General features: G+C 26.2%; 2 protein-coding genes across 5 annotated transcripts in view; one reads left to right on the top strand and one right to left on the bottom strand.

Moving 5' to 3' along the window:
* LOC132931673 (uncharacterized) overlaps positions 1-297 on the bottom strand; it is a 42,974-nt gene extending 42,677 nt beyond the window's left edge. The window contains exon 1 of one of the 3 annotated variants that reach the window (XM_060997585.1): positions 59-297. In XM_060997585.1, coding sequence (XP_060853568.1) covers positions 59-188 — 130 coding nt within the window. In that variant the 5' untranslated portion in view covers positions 189-297. The remainder of the gene's footprint in view (positions 1-58) is intronic. The other 2 variants (XM_060997586.1, XM_060997583.1) reach the window with 2 other exon arrangements.
* The window catches only part of LOC132931672 (cyclic nucleotide-gated cation channel subunit A), a 180,884-nt gene that overhangs the window by 117,416 nt on the left and 43,319 nt on the right, over positions 1-20,149 (top strand). For both annotated transcript variants that reach the window (XM_060997582.1, XM_060997581.1), the window contains exon 5: positions 6,430-6,592. In XM_060997582.1, the coding sequence (XP_060853565.1) occupies positions 6,430-6,592 (163 nt within the window). The remainder of the gene's footprint in view (positions 1-6,429; positions 6,593-20,149) is intronic.

Here is a 20,149-nt window from a genome sequence, read left to right as displayed (position 1 = left end):
AACTGTAAAGCATACTATGTAAATATTTTCTACAATTCAATAAAAACGTATGCTATACCTGCTTTGCATAATTCTGGAATTAATTTGATGTGATTAGATATTACAAATGTGAAAATATTAAAAATAAATAATATTAAAAACTTCATATTTATATAGTTAAAATCATAATTCCCATATTTTTGTATCATCTTACTAAAACTTGAAATAATGAAATATGTATTTTCTAAAAACTATATTATTATTACACATTATACTTGATAACTGAACTCAGGTTTAATTTAAAAGCATATAATATGAGTTATGAGTTTATGACTAATGTCGATATTACTTTCTATTGTATATAGTTTACTACTAGTTAAATAAAAATGTATGTTTTTTTTTTTACAATTGCACTTGTTAAACATCTGTAGCTTAAATAAATATGTTTTTTTTCATGGAGTTTAAACATTTTAACGTTCGATTTGTTTTTTATTCAATATTAGTGTATCGATTTTTCGTTCGATAAAAATAAAAGTTATTTAATTATTGTGTCGAAAGTGGTATTGCCATGTATTGTCATTAATTTAATTCTATGGTTTCGTTTATTACAAACGAATAACTACATTTTTATCCGATGATTAGACTAAACTTTGTATTAAAAACTATATAAATACTAATAAGGTTAGTGTTAAATGAACAGTGACGACCATATTTTATGAATATTTCTTAAATAAGCGCAATTGTACTTACTACCTAAGTTTTAAAGCAATTAAAAAGGTATGTGTTATTTCATGAAATTCATAATTACAAATTATTGAATCAAAAATATATTACCGTAATTTGTATTATTATCTATTGAAAATAAAATAATACAGCGTTCGGTGAAAAAATACACAATTATATATATTGTTCTAAATGTCGTAATGCAATGGTGGATAAAATATGATCTGAAATTCAACAGAAAATATACAGACTACCCATAAGTACAGATAAATTAAGTTTTAATGGTTTGAAGAGACGCAAAGCCTCGGGTAGTACATACAACGTTAACTTTTTAAAATATACATGGAATGTAACGGAGGTATAAGTGAACTTTAAAAAAAAATAATAATAATAAAGATCATATATTATATTTATGTTGAGTGGACATCATTTTTAAAAATGTTGTACGAAAAAAAATGTATATAAAATCTAAAAAAAACCCTAGTTGAGTAAGTTGTTAATAACTGTACTTTTAGTGGTAAGTATGTGAATTTAATATTAATTATTCGCAATCGTGATTCATGTACTTGTATAATATAATATTTAGATTGAATTATTTATTTTTACGTGAATAATTTAATTATGTTTAATGAATTTTTTTCGTTATAATATTTGGAAAAAACCAATTACCAGCCAACTATAACTAGAAAAAAATTGACTACAATTTTACTCATCTATATATGATTACTATATATTATACATAATATGACAAAATACGTATAGCTTAGTGCAAGTATACTATTATCACTATAAAAGTATAAACTATAAAGCCAATAGATTTATTCGTAATAATATTAAACTTTTTATTCAAGTATTTTATAATGTATACATGTCGATGTTAAATCAATGACGACGTGTGAATAGTTATAATACAGCAGTGTATAGTTTTCATAGCATAGACGTATAGCGTTATAAATTAATCAAACCAACTCAAATGTCAGAATTATTTGGATTTTCGTTGTGTATTTTCATATACTATCTACAACTGCGTGACATTAAAAATATAAATACAATTAAATTTTTCTGTAAATTAAATATAATATCTATTACTGAATGAATTGTCATACATTCCGCTGACGGTTTGACGTAATATGTCATGAATACATAACCATGGTGTTCTAACGAGCCACGACAACCTTTCTCACGTTATATCATATCCGAACTTCATATAAAACATAAATATTGAAAAAAAAACATAGACAGATTGACACAATGACCAAGGCTTAATTAAAATACGATATCGTATGACGTGTATGGTATATCATTTTTACATATTATTTAATAAGGACAAGTCATTTTGCACTATAATTGTGTTACCGTCAATTATAATGTGGTCCCGTATCCCATCGTGTTACTTGGATTCTCATACTTATCCGAATAAATATGTAACATTAATAACGTTTTTACATATAAATACAAATAAAACCAAAAAGTAATTTATTAAAGGCATATTATTATATTAAGCATTTCTATTTGAAAACAAAACCCAATAGGTAAATACCTCGACAAATCATCAGAATTAAGTACAAATTATAAGAGTATATACATTTAAAAAAATAACATGTCTAAATATTTTAATTAATTTAATTAATTAATATTAAGATTTAAAATCTTATTCGAAGAAAACACTAATCGCATTTACCTCAAACTTTGCCCTGCCACATATTATATTAGGTATTATTTTCTGTATACACTGAAATGTTTTAAATATTTAGATTAATTATAAACTAAGACGAACCCATCCAATAGCTTACTACACCGTTCAACGGTTACGCGTGTTATTGACTTATATGTTAATAACAATAATAATATATTCGATGTTTTAGACAAAATTAGTTTGACTTACCGCACTATTAATACGAATAAATGATAAAATAGTTTTAAAAATGTAGGCTGACAGACGATCTTCGCTCAGAATTATCATTAAATTCAAATTGTACATAGTATCCGTTACAGTGATATACTTAATGTGATCACAGCGCGCAATTTTAAAAATAAATCTTATTTACAATAATATGAATACAAATATTGTTATTGAAATATTTGCATATTCATTGGTCAATGTGCTTATATTTGTTTTTAACTAGAACAAACAATAAGAAAAATTGTTATTGTTTTGATTCAATTTATTTTTTTCATAATATAATATGTTATATGTTTTTATTATTATGTTTATTATTAAAATTCCATATTGATAAGTGTAGAATATATAATTTATACGTAATTTTTAATGCGAAATTTAAAATAAATAATAAGTTACAATTAAATTTAATAAATACTTCATGTAACCAAATGAATTTAAATGCATTTGAAATGCAAATAAAAATCTTCAATTTTATTTAAATATTGCATACTTTAGTGAAAATAATAATAATACAAAATATGACAATTGAAGTTTTAACAAAACTTTAATTAATATCATCTTATATAACAGGTATAATATTACTCCTGTATAAATAATATATTATTCAGTTTAGCTCATGAATTATTAAAAATCGTCCAAATGTTCCATTATACTTACAATACTTATATATTATTTTACTTTGATATGTTATACCTAATACGCACATATGGCCTTTTTGAAAATGTCTAAGATTTTCCCCAATGGATATTCAGTAATATTTTGCAATACCAAGACACATTGCACTCTACTGCCGTCACAACATTATACATAGTAGACCAAAGGACCTCCCAAGTGATATGTCAGGGAAAAATCAATACTTTGAATTTGCTTTATAGTATAATTTTCTAATTCACATGACTACCTGACACACGCCGCATAATATAATATGTTTCAGGCGTCTCAGAAGCACAGTAACAAACGATGATATTTTTTATTTGATATTTTATTTACATAACATAATGTTATGACGAATGAAGACTATACTGACCTATTAAATGTATATGTAATATACGACTAAGTTTGATGTTTTCGATTATGATCTAAATACCATCACAGTTTAAAAAAATATATTACCTACTTCAAAATTGTAGCATTCTTAAACTAATAATTTTGTTAGTAAATTAAAAAAATAAAAAAGTGCATTTATACAGTTTAAAATCTCCGAAAAAAAAATATTAATTACATATTTAATTTGTTCAAAAATATATTGGTATGCTTAAAATATGATATAAAAAAAAGTTATCTAAAGGTTTATAATTGTTTTATTATTACAAAATATACTAGTTGCAATAACAAAATAACTTTATAAAGTAATCACAAAATTAATTTAAAATATTATATGATAATATTATATTATAATACTAATATTATTACATAATACGAACTAAATACTATATAAAATAATTTTATAGTATTAATCAATATAAATAAATCATTTGTTACCTCTATTTCTTATCAATATAGTTATTACCAAAACCCGCAAAAGTTTTAAAATAAATATCATTAAGCTTGAAAAATATACTTACAATATTCTAACGGTTCTATAGAGCTAAAACAATATTATAATTCAATTCGTCCAAATAGCTTTTCAATTTACTAAAATCATACAATTTTAAATAGCTACATAACCAAAGATAAAAAATGTCTAAGAATATTGTATGATGATTAATTGAGTTTATATTCGTTTATGCATACTATTTCGTTTTGACTATAATAGCCCTTCGATGATAATGTTTTCAATTAAATTCTTTGCGTGGCATTTTTCAAGTTATATGCGAATATACCAACACTAAGACTCAAATCTTATTAACAATTTATCACCAACTAATCTACATTCATTTCTTTTGAGACGTAACTGAGATGTAAAATGGATTTAAATTTAAAATAAAATAACGAATGGATAAAAATAAAAACCAATGTATAGTTTTGAATTCTTTTTTATGTTGGATAAGATTTATTACCCTAATAAAATTATATCACTTAAATGTAACGACAGAAGATATATTTTTTTTTTTTGGTTCAATATTGACATATGTACACATTTAATTGAATATTTTTATAACACTTTTTTTTTATAAGATTTAATCAATGCCAATATGCCTTACACAAACCTATATATTATCTTTTGTAAAATCTATTTATATTTTTAAAATTTAAATGTATCAATATTAAATTATAGCTTATAAAATGATATATACATCTCAATCTGGAATAAATTTAATAATAATAATATAATGCAGGCAATAGGCATTATAATGAAGGTATTTCTTTAAGACTATTTTTTTTTTTAATATTTTTAAAATTAATTTATGAGTTATAAATTATAACTTACAAGTTATTTAATGATTTCCATATTGATTATTGTTTGAAAACGTAATAAATCCATATTCAGTCAAAATTGTCCAACAACTCCACATATTATGCACAAAATAATTTCATCCTGTTATTCAACTACAAAATTTAAACGGTTTTAAATTTAAATTTTATAAAATAACTATTTATCACAAATCAAAATAAATAAATATTACTATAATAATAATTTTAGCGCAAAATTATTCGATTTTAAGAATGATATTAACAAAATTATTATTCACTGGATCATGAGCATCAAATCATGTATAAGTTAACTTAACTTTTCAACAATAAACAGATATAGTAATTATATAAAAGTATTTCCGCATAATATAAATTGAATTACTCCAACTATTAGTTTGGTGAATGTTTTATTAGTTTATTTTTAATTGACATTTACTAATTATAAGACATAGTTCCACCATTATATTTAATTTCTATGAATACAATTTAATTTTCTCTAATTTATATTAAGTGTATAGATAAATATTTAATACGATATTTATATTACATAATAAAAAAAAATTACAGTTCAATAAGACCAATGTATTGAACAGTAATACTCAGTTTTAAACTGTTAAATAAATACATAAATAAAATTAATAATAAAAAGTCAGATAAAAACTAAAACAGTTACAAAAACATCATATTATACTCAGTATTCCGATACAATTTTTTTGATTAATCATCTATAAAATTGTATTTTTGAAATATATTGGATATGGCCATATTTTTTCAATTTTTTTTTATTTACTTAAGTTAATCAACAAATTGTATTTATTTAACTTATTGTCAATATGAGACCTACTATTTTAATCTAATTTTCCTAACAAAATTAAAAGTTTATTCATTAAATTCTATATTTTGTATTCATGGAGTCTCTGAATTTTTTAACAAAACTATTATGCTGTAATGAATTAAAATTCAAAACTTTATGAATACTTAATGTTAATATTAGTATTTTAATTTTTTAAATTAAATAACTTTATGCGAATCCAGTCATTTAGTCTGAATTCAGTCCATTTTTAATTGTTCAGTGAATAATATTATTATATGAATAAATATAAATTTTATAGTAAACAATAAATATATAGGTAAGTACGAAGAACAACATTCTAACATAATATTATTTTGACAAATATCTATAATATAATGATAAAAAAAAAAAAGAAGACTTAAATATATTATAACTATACCAAGGATCGAGGTTTTATAAGAGACTATATTAAAAAAAAAAAGTTCTATCCAAATCGTCCGGACCACCCACTTGTAAATATAATTACGCGATTGTATATAACTCAAAAAACGTCAGAAACTTATCATTTACCAACAAAATATATTGTATGGTCTGGTTACATAATAATGATGTTATGCAATTATTATTACATTATTATTAAATTTAATATTTCCTTTTCCTTTTTTTTCTTTTTTAGTGGCTTATGTTAGTAACCGTCACAATTCTTTACAACTTGGTATTTGTAATCGGCCGTGGTGTATTCTGGGAACTGAACAACGCGATGCCGACCATTTGGTGGATACTAGACTACGCTTCTGATGGGATCTACGTGGTCGACACACTTGTACATGCACACGAAGGTAATCTAATGAATAATAACTAACATTAAATAAATATATATAAATATTATTATAAACTAAGGGAGAAAGATCTTACCTCCTTATTAGTTATGATATTATATAATAATATATCTTATTAATATAACAACGAAAAAATTGATGCTTTTTATTTCCACATTGTTTGATATTTATTTCATTTTTTTTTTTCGTCTCATTTTATATTCATTAACTGTTATAGTTTATAACTCTAATGATTAAATCAATCAAAAATGTATTGTTTAAATTGTTATGATATCTACTTTTAAATATGCGCAAACATATTTAAATTAAATTCTTCATCTGCATTATTTTTATTGTACTGCCCCTCCCCCTCAGACCCAACTATGTGTATGTAGTGTATTCTTAATAACTTGAGTATTATTTTTTTAGACACTTAAATCTATAAATCATAAAAATGTCACTGAATTACATTTTTTAGTCGATCATTTTTAGTGTAGTTTTCTATCATCATTTTTTATACATTTCTCGTGATATTTTATTGTCACATTATTGCACGTTACTATTTTTAAGTGCTATAGAAATATATACCTGGTTTAAAATACAGTCATTAGTGGAAGTTTAAGATTTAAACATTACAATTAAGTCTAGAAACCTGCAAAATCAAAGTAAAAATAAGCTGGAAAGCCTTCTTTGTCAATTGTGGCGGAAACCACGATAGTATTACCTTCACTAAAACAGAAAAATATCATAATAAACCAACCTTCGTTCCTCCATAATCTCACATTAACAATTAAATATAATAAAGGTCTTACATGCAACGTTAACAATAACACAACCTTCTACGTATCGGTTTGCAACTAACGAACAGAAATGGGTATACTACAATCAGTTTGTATACAACTAAGGTAAAGGGGTATTAAAAATAATAATAAATATTAGTAAATAGACCTCTTTGTACGGCCTTTCACAGAACCTTTAAGACATAACATAAATTAGTATTTGAAAAATAATTCTATTTTGAAGTAACAAGATTACGTGCGTCACAAATTGGAATAACCACCAACGCAAAATATTATACAATTTGTATTAAACACTATGTATAAACAAACGGCAATAACATTTACCTACGTAGGTGTATGACATAATAATGTCGATTAAATAAATTGTCTTCGTTTTTCTTACGATCAAGCTTCAGTGTAATTAGATTTTTTTATAATCTTAATGCGTTACGAAATTCACTATTGGGTACTCTGCACAAAAAACGTATGGACACTCATTAAAAACGTATTATTTTCATTGAATTATTATTTTAATAATAATGATGATTACCATTGCTTACCGGCTATCAATACACGGACATAACAATCGAGAGAATTTGTTGAGCGAATGACGACAACTTACTAGTAACAATCATCCCGAAATTACAATTCGCAAGTACCGCCGATTTCAAAAAAATAAAAACAAAAAAAAACAACCGTCACCGCGATATTGTTATACGTTTGTCGTGCCTGTACAGAGAATGCAAGCTTTCCGGCAATTCAAACAATGTCTGGCTCGCTAGTCTACGATCTCCTATTCAATGTTTAGTTTGCGTTTTGAAAGACGACGACGAAGACGTTTTAGTAATAAGCACTGACTGTCGTCTGAAAACTATCATAATCTAATCTAACCATCTCGACGGGTCTGGTTGAGCTACCTCGGGTCTATGAGCCTACGAATCGACCGTCGAAACAGATTCTCCATTTTCTCCAACAGTTTCGCCATAGTTTATCCGTCATACATCTTCAGAAACTACTCGCGTATAGTGCTCGTGAAATGCACACGATTGCCGTGATGAATCATGCTATACCCAAATAATAGGCGTATTATACCTACGCATAATGAATAGACGCAATAAAATAAAAAATTTTAGTAAATCAAATTTAAAAATATTAATATAAATAAATATTTAATTTTGCCTGTAGACTTTTTTTGAAAACCCATTACTTACAAAATGAAAATAAAATTACAATTAAAAAAGCCATCAAGTAGGAAATCGCTTTGATACGTATACTTAAAATAGATGTTGAGTGTACTCCATCATTAAGTAGATCGCTGTAATAGATGACAGGTTAAATTTGAATTTAATGATCAATCATTTCATAAGATGAAAAACGATTCTGAGCAGAGACGGTCTACATTTTTAGTGACATTAATTACCTAACAACTATTTCAATGATAATATTCAAATAATTTTAATAAAATATGTTTATTGAATTAATTTTTTTCGTGACTATTTAAAAAAAGTACAGAGAAATTTTTACTTTTATCCGCCTAAGTATAAACTAGACACAGTTTTTTGTCAAATAATTTCCTTGAATTTGATGACTGGAGAATTTTTCTACTGAAAGAAGTATCTCCAAACAAAAAAAACTATAAAAAAACATTATTTTAATCGATTCGCTTGGAATCTAAAATGATGTAAAAATACGTATTGTCGAATAAAATATATTACTAATATCTACAACTATTTTATTTATTTATTTATTTTGAAATGTATTTCTATTATATGTATTGTTTATGTGTATACGGTGCTCTATACGTTATACGCGATTATATATATATATATATAGTACATATTGCATTATACTATTCCTGCAAATTCACCATTCATTGTTCGCATGCTGCTGTAATAATGATATGTGAAATCTCGCATGAGCATCCTTAAATATTTCGACGGTACATGTCGTCCGCGTTTATCTAGTGCTGGTAATTGACTTGACATTCTGTGTGTAAAATCTCTTCCGAACGACTGCCTTTATTTCTGCTCCGCTTCCACGATGTGTGCTCTACATTTGTCCGTACATCAGTCTCGTCGAATTACTATCGAAATATATCAGCTTTGCCGGGGCGGTCTGATCCCGTCTGGCCATCGCCGCTGTTGTACTGCATAGGCAGTGTTGTGTTATTGTATTTACCTACGGGTCACGCCAAATTGTATTTTCCCGTAGCATAACGATAAAAGATTACGAGCAATAAATTCGGGAGACATTTATTCAGAGACGATAAATTGCCCCGAACAGGAGCCGTTTAACGAGCGCTCTCTAAAGCCACTGGAGCACTGTTTGAACAGGTTTCGGAGTGTAATGAACACCGTGGTCGGGTACGAGAGGGGGGGCACGGGTTAGTGAGGGTCGAAAAAAAAATAGCAATAATAATGATAATAACGGCAACTCGCGATCGCGTGTGCGGTATGATACGAGCAGGGAGGTTTGCAATTCCTGTGTTTGTTCGCGATAAACAAGAAAACGTATAAAGACTCGTTTGTCGCACAAACATACATCACCATCGTGTTTGAAAAGGTAATCGACTGAAACATTGGTCTTAAAGACTTTTTTCTTTTCTTTTTTTTTACAGTCGCATTGCAAATATTACTTCGTCGGTAGGTATACACACAATACCTCCCCGCGCAGTATATTTTACTGTTTGTGTGTCCCTCGGTGGGCCACGATACGTTTTACGGAATGCTATTCCGTAGCTGCAATATTGGTATCGCTTTTTAAAACACCGCGTTTACAAGTCTAAGCACACGTGCCTATAATACGAAACACAATTTTTAATAACCATGGAAGTTGCTCTACTGTGTACTTTTTCGAGAGTAATTAACTAATAAGTCAATACCATGTTCCACTGAACGGCATAAATAAGTTCGTAATATAGCGGACTATTTTATAAATTTAAAAAAAAAATTCTATTAAATATTTATAAATTGTATTATGACGTATAGAAAGTAATAACAAAAATATATTTGAGCACCTACGATTAATATACTTTTTTTAATTATGACATATCTTAAATCGTTAGATTTTATAAAAATTAAACTTCAATTGCCTATGTATTTTTAATATTTTTAAACTACTGTAAGAAGCCAAATGAAGAACCTTATATGAAATTTTCAAGCTTTTTGACCAATCATAAACAATGTTATCAAAATGTATTTATAAATAGAAAAATTATAAACTTTAAAAATTTTAATAGCATAAAATGAATAAAACTATTTCTAAAAAAATGGTAATATAGATATTTGATAACATTTTCAATTATCCATGTTTATATATTTTTAAAATATAAAAAAAAAACTAAATATATTTTATCAAAAACTAGTTATACACTTAAAAGTAAATTTTTCCGTTTTTCCGTATTTTTCGACTCAATTATTTTTAAAAAAAATATTGAACAACTAGATTCAGTTATCTGCCAGAATTCACCCTTCAAGCGAACAATCGCAGAATTTTTAACGTTTCAAAAAGTGCAAACACAAAAAAGCACATACCATTGTAAAATTGACATTCATTACAATCTAAAATGAAAAAGTCAATTACATACAATTTTATCGCTTATGTCATTTAATAAAAAATATAATTAGCATTGTAACATTCATTTTTCGTTTCAGATATTGAAATATATCAATGCTGTTATATATTTTACCACAAAGTTTCAAAGAAAAAAATATTTATAAACGTTAAGTAAACAAGAAAAATAAGTTGTAATAAATTCTACAAAAAATATTGGCTTTACATTGTACAAAAGTTTGTGTACACTCTCAGTATAAATAGATGTACAGTTATTCAAGCGTTTTAAACACAATCTAATAATAAATAATAAAATCGAAAAATCACTTTAGTGGATAAAGTTTTTAAATAACATTTAAATACCTATATATTTCTCATAAATTAATTAAAATTAAAATTCAAACTTAATGAAAAAGTATACAAATGTTTTTTTTATTTTTTTAAAGTACTTGTACCTATACAAAACATTCGTGAACAGCGATCCATGTCAAATAATTTTAACCAGTTAGTAATACCTACTTTCACTGAATGTATAATTGCACATTAGAATTATTATTCTTAAATGTTTTATCTTAATGACGTAGTGTTAAAATTAAATCGTCAAGCTTATAAAATAATAGCTATAAATAACTGCATTTATTACTACTCCCATACAGCATTGTGACATGAGTTCAAAATCTTAATTAATTAAAAATAATTATTAAATTGTATCCATGCTTGTAAACGCTTGAACTTTACCAGCTGATTGTGTTAAAAATAAATCTAATTTGCAATGTATTATTTTTAAAGTGTCAAATGTTAATCAAGCTTGATGAAAATACATCTACTAATTTTTCATAAACAACAAATGGTGTCTTGGTATTCATAATTCATACAACGTTTTTATTGTTTCAAAAGTTGAATGCAATAATTATGTTCATTTTACATTCTAAAGACGTGAAACGATTTTACTTCCATACTCAAGCCTTTTGTTTTGAATAAATTAAAAATTATAATATCTCCTATTAAAATGCATTATTATTATTTTAAGTTACAGTCTAATAAATAAAAGTTCATTTAATTTTTAACGTCAGTGAATATTCCATAATATTTTTATACAATAAGATATTTTTCGATTACCAAAATTCTACTCTAGTATTAAAAAAATTATAAAAGAGTTTCAAACATTTACCCCATTTATTTTACGTATCAATAAAGTATAATAGAGTATAATACATACGATTAGTCCCTTGAGAATTCAATAATTAATAAAACTCCGATAATACTATAACGACATATAAAGTAAATTTTTGTTTGTTTAGTAATTGGTGGTAAATGTCTAGGGACTATAATTTTAACATATTTTAAGGCTTCTCCTCGATTGAATTTTTCTCTATCAATTCAATACATATTTATGTTTTGACAAATTATAACTGTAAATATTTATAAATTGTATTCAAAAAAATTTTTTTATTTTTAATAATTTAATAATATTAGCATACAATTTTCCACGTATATATATAAATATATATTAATTTGAGACGGAATTTGAACATTTTCATTGATCTATCAAGTTATTTTAATTAGTTACTTAACGTTCATTTTATGTACTGTCTTCTTGTGTCCTCTTTCTTACTTGTAATTAAACGCATCCGCCTGCCAAAGATATAATTATATCTACTTCTCCACTCACTTCCTGTCTAAAGTTTAAAATTCATACAAAACTATTTGAATAAATAACTAACTTTTAAAATCCTTACATAAACGGACTCTTTAACTTGGCTATCTCCAATTTTAACAAGATAAACTTAAAATATTATACTTTAATAGTTTTTGATCTACAAAACGGTCATATTTTTACCGATTCGTATTTCAAAAATATTGATTAGAAAAGAAATATTAACGGTAACATACAAACACGGTATAAGACATTCTGTATTGTAATAGTATATAATGAACACAATACCCGTCTGTACAGTAACTGACCCAGTTTTTAGTTCATCGAATAGTATATTTTTCCTCGATCGTATCCATCCTAAAATTATATCGGTCGCTTCCTTGGTGCGCATCCGTAAACAAACAAAAGCATTTAACGATTTCCTGTTTACTGCGAAGTATACATTATTGGCTTCGTTTAGTTTTGGCGTATAGCACCTACTCGACTCGATCGTTCCAGAGGATGTCGTGTTTTCAAATATATAATTCTGACCCGCCCCCTCTCCGTCTACACACCCGCCCGCCATCGAGCACATTGAGGCATTACCGTTGTATGTCTGTATAACAAGTAAAGTTTGGCATAATAGGTAGCATAAATCTCCTTCGCGAACACACGTATAATACGTAGGTGTGTGTATTTTCCACATGGGCCACGTTATTATCAAGTGTATGAGTTTATGTTGAAAATTCGGTTTTGTGTAGGCACTGTGGTCAACGCTGCAAGTTCTTAATCGTCAGGTACTATAACGTGTAGGTAGTAGGTATAGTGTGGTCAACGCTAAAAGTTCTTAATAATTATGTACTATAACGTGTAGGTACTTATTAATTATTATATAACATTACATCATTGATTGGCCACACACGCAATTTATGTCATTCAGTAATAAGTAGAAGTGTGAACAGATTAACACTATAAAGTCTAATAACTGTGATATTATCACATTATACGTACTATATCCATGGACATTTCTCTTCCCATTAAAGTTATTTATAACTAATAAACACACTATAAATATCCATTGTGACATACTGTAATTAATATAAATTTATTATTAGTCATCGTAATTATAATTGTTCTTAAATATAACTGTATATTATATTTTTATACAATTTATAAGCGAATTAATAAATCATTTTCGCATATTATAGGTACAATAATATAGAAACTACAATATTATTGAATAAAACTAGTTCTGTACATAATAAAATAAACAAAAATTAAACAATAAACAATCCAAATATTTATTTAATTTGGTATAATTTTTAAATAAATATATGAATAATATTGTAGATGACATAATAAATTACAGATAATATACATAAATTTAACTAATTAAAGAAAGAATAAATTACACGTTTAATGAAAATATTACTTTAACAAAAAAATAATAATATTTTGATAATTATTGCAATTGGACTTTAAATATTTATATACGATGTTATGCGTTTGAAAAACACATATTTTTTAAATGTCCGTACGTTTTTGTATATATTTTTTTTTTAAATATTTTTATTTTGTACAAACCCTTGAATCAACTACATTAAACATAACTATAATATGATATGGAAACGTGTGTCATATTTCTAAAAATCTCTCTTTTATAACCCGCATCTCATGTGTACATTTTCTATTCATAATGCTAATTCGCACTACGGGGTTTCTCCCTAACCAAACCATTTCGAAAAACACGTATTAAAAAAATACTCCATACATTTTTATGTGAATAATTTTTCAGCCCAACAACTTTCTTGCGCTGTTCTGCAGGCTCCGTTTATCTACCTAGCTGATTTTACACCGTTCTCGATGATTCCCCACCTACGTGACTCGAATCGCACCGATGGCGACGGAATTATTTTGTAGTCAGTGTAAAATATGTCACATCCGATTACATGATTAATCTATCTGATTGTGCGGTATAATAATTAATCAACGGGATATCGATAATGGGAGAGGGGGGGAATTGAAATTCCATCACACTGCACCCTCTTATTCCTATTTGCGCGCACAAATTGCCGGGAGATTTGATTTCAATGGATGTCACTGAATGTGTACCTATAATAACACGTCCATCGCGAGCACCGACGATCGTTGTCACGCGCACAACAAGAATTTCCTACGATTATTGCATATTTACCTATTGTCTACGCGGAAAAAGTCGAAGGAGTTTCGAGCTGTATATAGGTACGCGATGGACTGAAACAAAAAGTTTTCAACTCTTAGCCGGTAGGTGTTTACTCACATTACATTTGCACCGATATCCTGCGATTATCTTATAACTTTAAAGTGATTACTCCTCTTCTCGTATTCAGTAAAAGTTTTACGATTTCCTGGTTAGGATTCTACGTATAATCCGTTGCGTGGCTAAAAATCGCGTTAGTGTATCAATAGTTCTTTACGAATGCGTTCACACAACAGCACTATTGTCTATAGGTAATTATAATACACTGCAGGTAACAGATTTTAGCATTTTAATGCATGTTTATATTGTTCACTACTCACAGCGAAGATAAATTAGTCATATTTTAACTTACATTTAAATTATTTTGGTAGGTACATAATAATATCGTACAATAAACATTACTAGTAGGCCCGGTGTTAGGACAAAATCTATATACATTAATTATCTTTTGACCTATCTAGATAGTTATATCAAAATGTATTAATTTTTATTATAGATAAAAAAAATTAAAAAAATAAATAGGCTTATATAATTTAAGTATAATACAATGTATCTAGATAATTTTATATAAAAGTACTTTTATACAAAATAATGAATTCTATTTAATCACTTTATTATTTTACAAACACGAACTAAGAGATATAAATATCTAACCCATAATACGAAAAGAACCAATGTTACTAAAATATATAAAAATTATACAATATTTCTTGTTATTATTTTCAACAGTGGTATTACGATATTGTACATGCACTCTAGAAGCCATAATTAAATATTAGGTGTTAGTAATTTACACCAAATATCTTAAAAATAGACCAAATTTAAAATCCCGTAAGGACTGTTAAATTTTAGATATTTTATAAACAGTATATTATAATGATATACACTTTACATGTGTATCATGTAATGAACGTAAAATATGAATAGAGTCGATACTCAATAGTCATATTGTACAATCAGATCAGTAGACAGTATTTACAGTTCCGAGTTCAGTAGTCAATACATCACGTACATATTCAGTGCTTATGTGTACTTAATATTAAGTATACATATAGCTATCATCTTTAGTAACTGGTCACTTGGCTATAAGTGCGTACATAGCCATTTGACAAGATTTATTTAAATTCAATCCTTCTTGAAATAATATAAATTAATAATTTTTTTATTGTTATTAATAATTTTCTATTAAAATATGAATTTAATTATTGTATGCATAATATGTAAAACTAACTATGAGCGTAAAAATCATATAAAATCAATTCGCTGTTTAATTTAAGCGTTATATTAGATATAAACGTTAAAATGTGGTATGACGTTTGACTTTTTATAAATCTCCAAAAATAATTTAGAGATTTAAGGTATAATTAAAATAAAAGGCGATCAGCGCAATTCGTTGTCATCATAAATATTATGCCATCATATCGTTATAAACCTAAGCAATAAAAATACAAACATGTATAAAAAAAAAAAAAATGGTAATTATCCATGGGTAAATTCCACTTGTGTGTTATCTTTATTTTTATCTAAATAATATGTTTTTACAATTATCTTATACTATCTAGATTATTTTTTAATTATTTATTCCCAGTAGTACTAGCTTAGCTAATTCAAAAAAAAAAAAATAGTTTATGTATCACACATTGATAATACATTTATATTTTATATAACATCATACATTGCATACGATTCTAAATATATAAACGTTAAATTTACATTTTATAAATTTAAATGACGTTTCCTCATAATTCCACGTAAATACTTATTTTTGCAAATAACTTTTAATTTTTGATGAACAATATGCATTACCATTATACTTTGCCCCATTATAATGACCGTATATTAAGAAATAACAATAAATAATTTCATCATTATTAATTATTATAATAATTACACAAATTTGTATTCATTCACAGGACTTAGTTATCTTACTTAGTGTTATGTATTACGTATGTTCTAAGTATTAACATACACATTTGAAACATTTGAATATTTCAAAAACAATTATTTGCACGTAGATTAATGTTAAGATGTAAAATGTAAAATGTTAAGTAAATATACTTGATTTTAAAATTTCAGAAACTAAATCATATATGAGACAATTTTCTATAATACACAATTTATTAACATTTTATATAAAAATAATTCATTATATTACCGTTAGTATTTCACTATTTCTTTAATAATATAATGATGAAAAATCAATCATCACTATTGTTCGACCAAATTGTGTACAAAAACATATTCGCAGTTCAGTGATTCACAACGACTCACTTATCCCATTAACAATATTAATTTAAATTAGATTTTTGGGTGTTCGTAATAAATGAAAAATTAAATTGTTTTTTTTTTTCACTCAAGTTTCAAACACATAATAGAATCCGTAAAAACTTTTCAAAAAATTACCAGTGTTTGTGAAAACAAATAATTAAAAAGAAAAAAGAAAAACCTTAGCCACCGTTGATGCATTGTTGTGGAAGGTCCATAGTCGTTTTGCTAATATAGGCTGCAATTAATCATTTACCACACCACTAGACCTCTGAACTAACAAGGCGGACGTCCTTTTTGACGGATGCCCTAGGTAAGCAATATTGTTGCGTGTTGAGTTGTAGCAAACATAATTAAAATTTATCATTTTATTATCTTTCCATTGTGTTACACTTCAATATTTCATTTTTGAAATAATAAAAAATTTTCAATTTAAGAACTCAAATAAAAATACAATCAACCATTAAATTTAAATGTTTTAGCAATATATACTTTAATTAGAAATAAAATAATTAAACTTTATCAAAACTACTTAAGCCCTAGAACTTAAGAAGAGTACAAATATATATAAGTCTGAGTTGGGCGAAATTAGTTTTCCTAGTCTTCTTAGTGGTTTATTGAGGAAATTTATTACCTAGTGGCTAGTACCTACATAGTAATATGTACGAAATAAAATGTTTAAAAATATAGCGTTCATAAACATTGAAAACGCAACGAGTGTTGAATCGGTAAATTTTAAAATAAATGGTCAGCAGTGGTTATTTTGTTGTTACAAAAATACTGCAATAGTGAACCACCGTTATATGCCCAATACAGTATTTACCATTTGGCCAATTTATCCTTCTTCATTAACTCCACCGAAATACAATAAAGACTCTTTTAAAATCATTATCTCTTTATGTACACTTTAACTTAATTCGTTGATACACAAATTTAATATATTTTATTTCATCGGCCTTAACATAGTATATTATACAGAAAATAAATATACACGGTATTTCCCATAAATTATTATTAGAATTGTGTGCATAATACTATTTCCAAAACACGCGTAGGTATTTCCTATTTATAATATTATATTTAAATTAATATACGTTCGCATAAATTAATAAGTTAAAGCAATTTTAGATTCGCCAAGTTCTAAACAAAAATATTATTTACACAAAGTATTACCTTGGAAAATTAACTTCTACGTAAATTCAATTAAATTCCTTTGGTAGACTTTTAACATCTCCGCGAACAGTATTATATTTTGATACGGCATTTTTTTATTGACTCGGACTACACTCCCTACACAAAAATATTCATATTGACGATCAATTTAGAAAAATAAATTAAGTCGTGTCTATAGATGCCTATCTCCGTGTAGACGGCTACACAATGTAAATGTTTGTTGTTTATATTGTTATAACTCTGTATTAATCATAAAACCATCATAAAGTAATTCAATACAAATATCTAGCTTTTCTTATTAATTGTCGATTCGAGTTTCGATATAAAACTAAATATTTATTTATGTATAACGAGGTATCGATTGTATTATTATTACCCGACAACGTTTCGGTTTACAAGTTTTGACATATTAGTTATTTGAAATGTATATTATTATTATTATTATTATTATAATTAGTATGCATTTTTCGTTATATAATATCTGAGTCAAGCTTCATCGTTGAATAAGATGAGTTTTACTATTGCTTCAGCTGTAGCTATTATAATTTTTCAGACGTAGATAATTTTGGCATATTGACGGCGTTCAACCAAAATATCCTTTACAACGAAAAAAAAAACTCGTTTAGAATAATATTTTTATGATTCATTAATTCTAAAACAAATTAATTTAACAATTAATTATATACAGTGAATGTGACTTCGACACGGCTTTTCTCATTTTTTGTTCTAGTATCGCGATTACTATTAGTTCCGGTATCTCGTACCCAACTCATGAATATTATTATAATTTTTATACAATACAGTATTTTGATTTCACAGCGTAATAAATAGACAATTGAGGCACACGAGGAATCATTTTCCGGTATTAAATAAATATAATTTTTTTTTTTATATATTCGCCTGGCTTTAGGGGTTAGTAAAAACGTATATTCAGTAATATTAACTTTTTCAATATTTACTATGTAGCTAAAATAATACTAGACAATTTGATAATATATAAACGTATTCATTTAAATTTTAAAACCGTATTTTACCACAGATCATCTATTACTGTCTTAGCTAAAGTATTTTAAAATTGATATTAAATTTATATCGAATGTATTAATCTATAGTATGGTACATATATAATATATAATATTTATTTATCTTTTTGTAATATTTAACTGTAAAAACAGTTAAATAGTTTGGTTTTGACAGCTTATATAACTAGCACAAAAAACGGTGTTTGAAAACAAGCATGTCTTTGTACTCTCTTTCAATTTATTTTCTAATCCCTTCAAATCGCCACTTATTATAGTGCACAAATGATACAGTACCATTAGAAAATGTAATATGAAACAAACACAAACAGTTGTTTTCAATAAATTAGAGATCTAACAAATCTTTAACTGAACAAAATGTTGTAAGCTAAATAAATACGTTATACAATATTCTAGTTGGTAGATATAACTTAATTATTGTCTGTTGACTACTCGGAAAAAGGCTCAAAAATACACTTCTGGAATGGGCATTAAATCCCTGTCTCTCAGTTATTGCTTTTATGTTTAAATATTACACCCCCAAGCTTCTTGATGAACATGTTTTGTCTCGACATCGATTTTTTCGTTAAAATTATAACGTCAAATGAATCAAAATAAAACAGCTGTTGAAACGATTAAAAACAATTAATATACCTAAAACATCATTAAATTTGAACTTAAATAAATCACACACGACACGTAAACAGGGTGATAAAATGATGCAACAAACACACTTTCAGGCGTAAATAAAAATAAGTAAAAATTTCCAAAAATAATTACTCTGAAACCTATATATAACGGACAGTTACAGGATCAAAATAATTGTCCAATATAGACAGGTATCCATTATAGCCAGGTTTCAGTGTTTTAAAAATAAAATTAATCCACAAACATATCTGTTTAATGAAAAATGAA

Source organism: Rhopalosiphum padi, chromosome 1 (assembly GCF_020882245.1).
Source record: "Rhopalosiphum padi isolate XX-2018 chromosome 1, ASM2088224v1, whole genome shotgun sequence".
Taxonomy (NCBI): domain Eukaryota; kingdom Metazoa; phylum Arthropoda; class Insecta; order Hemiptera; family Aphididae; genus Rhopalosiphum; species Rhopalosiphum padi.
Note: the sequence above shows the minus strand (reverse complement) of the source record. Positions and strands in the feature narration are given on the sequence as shown.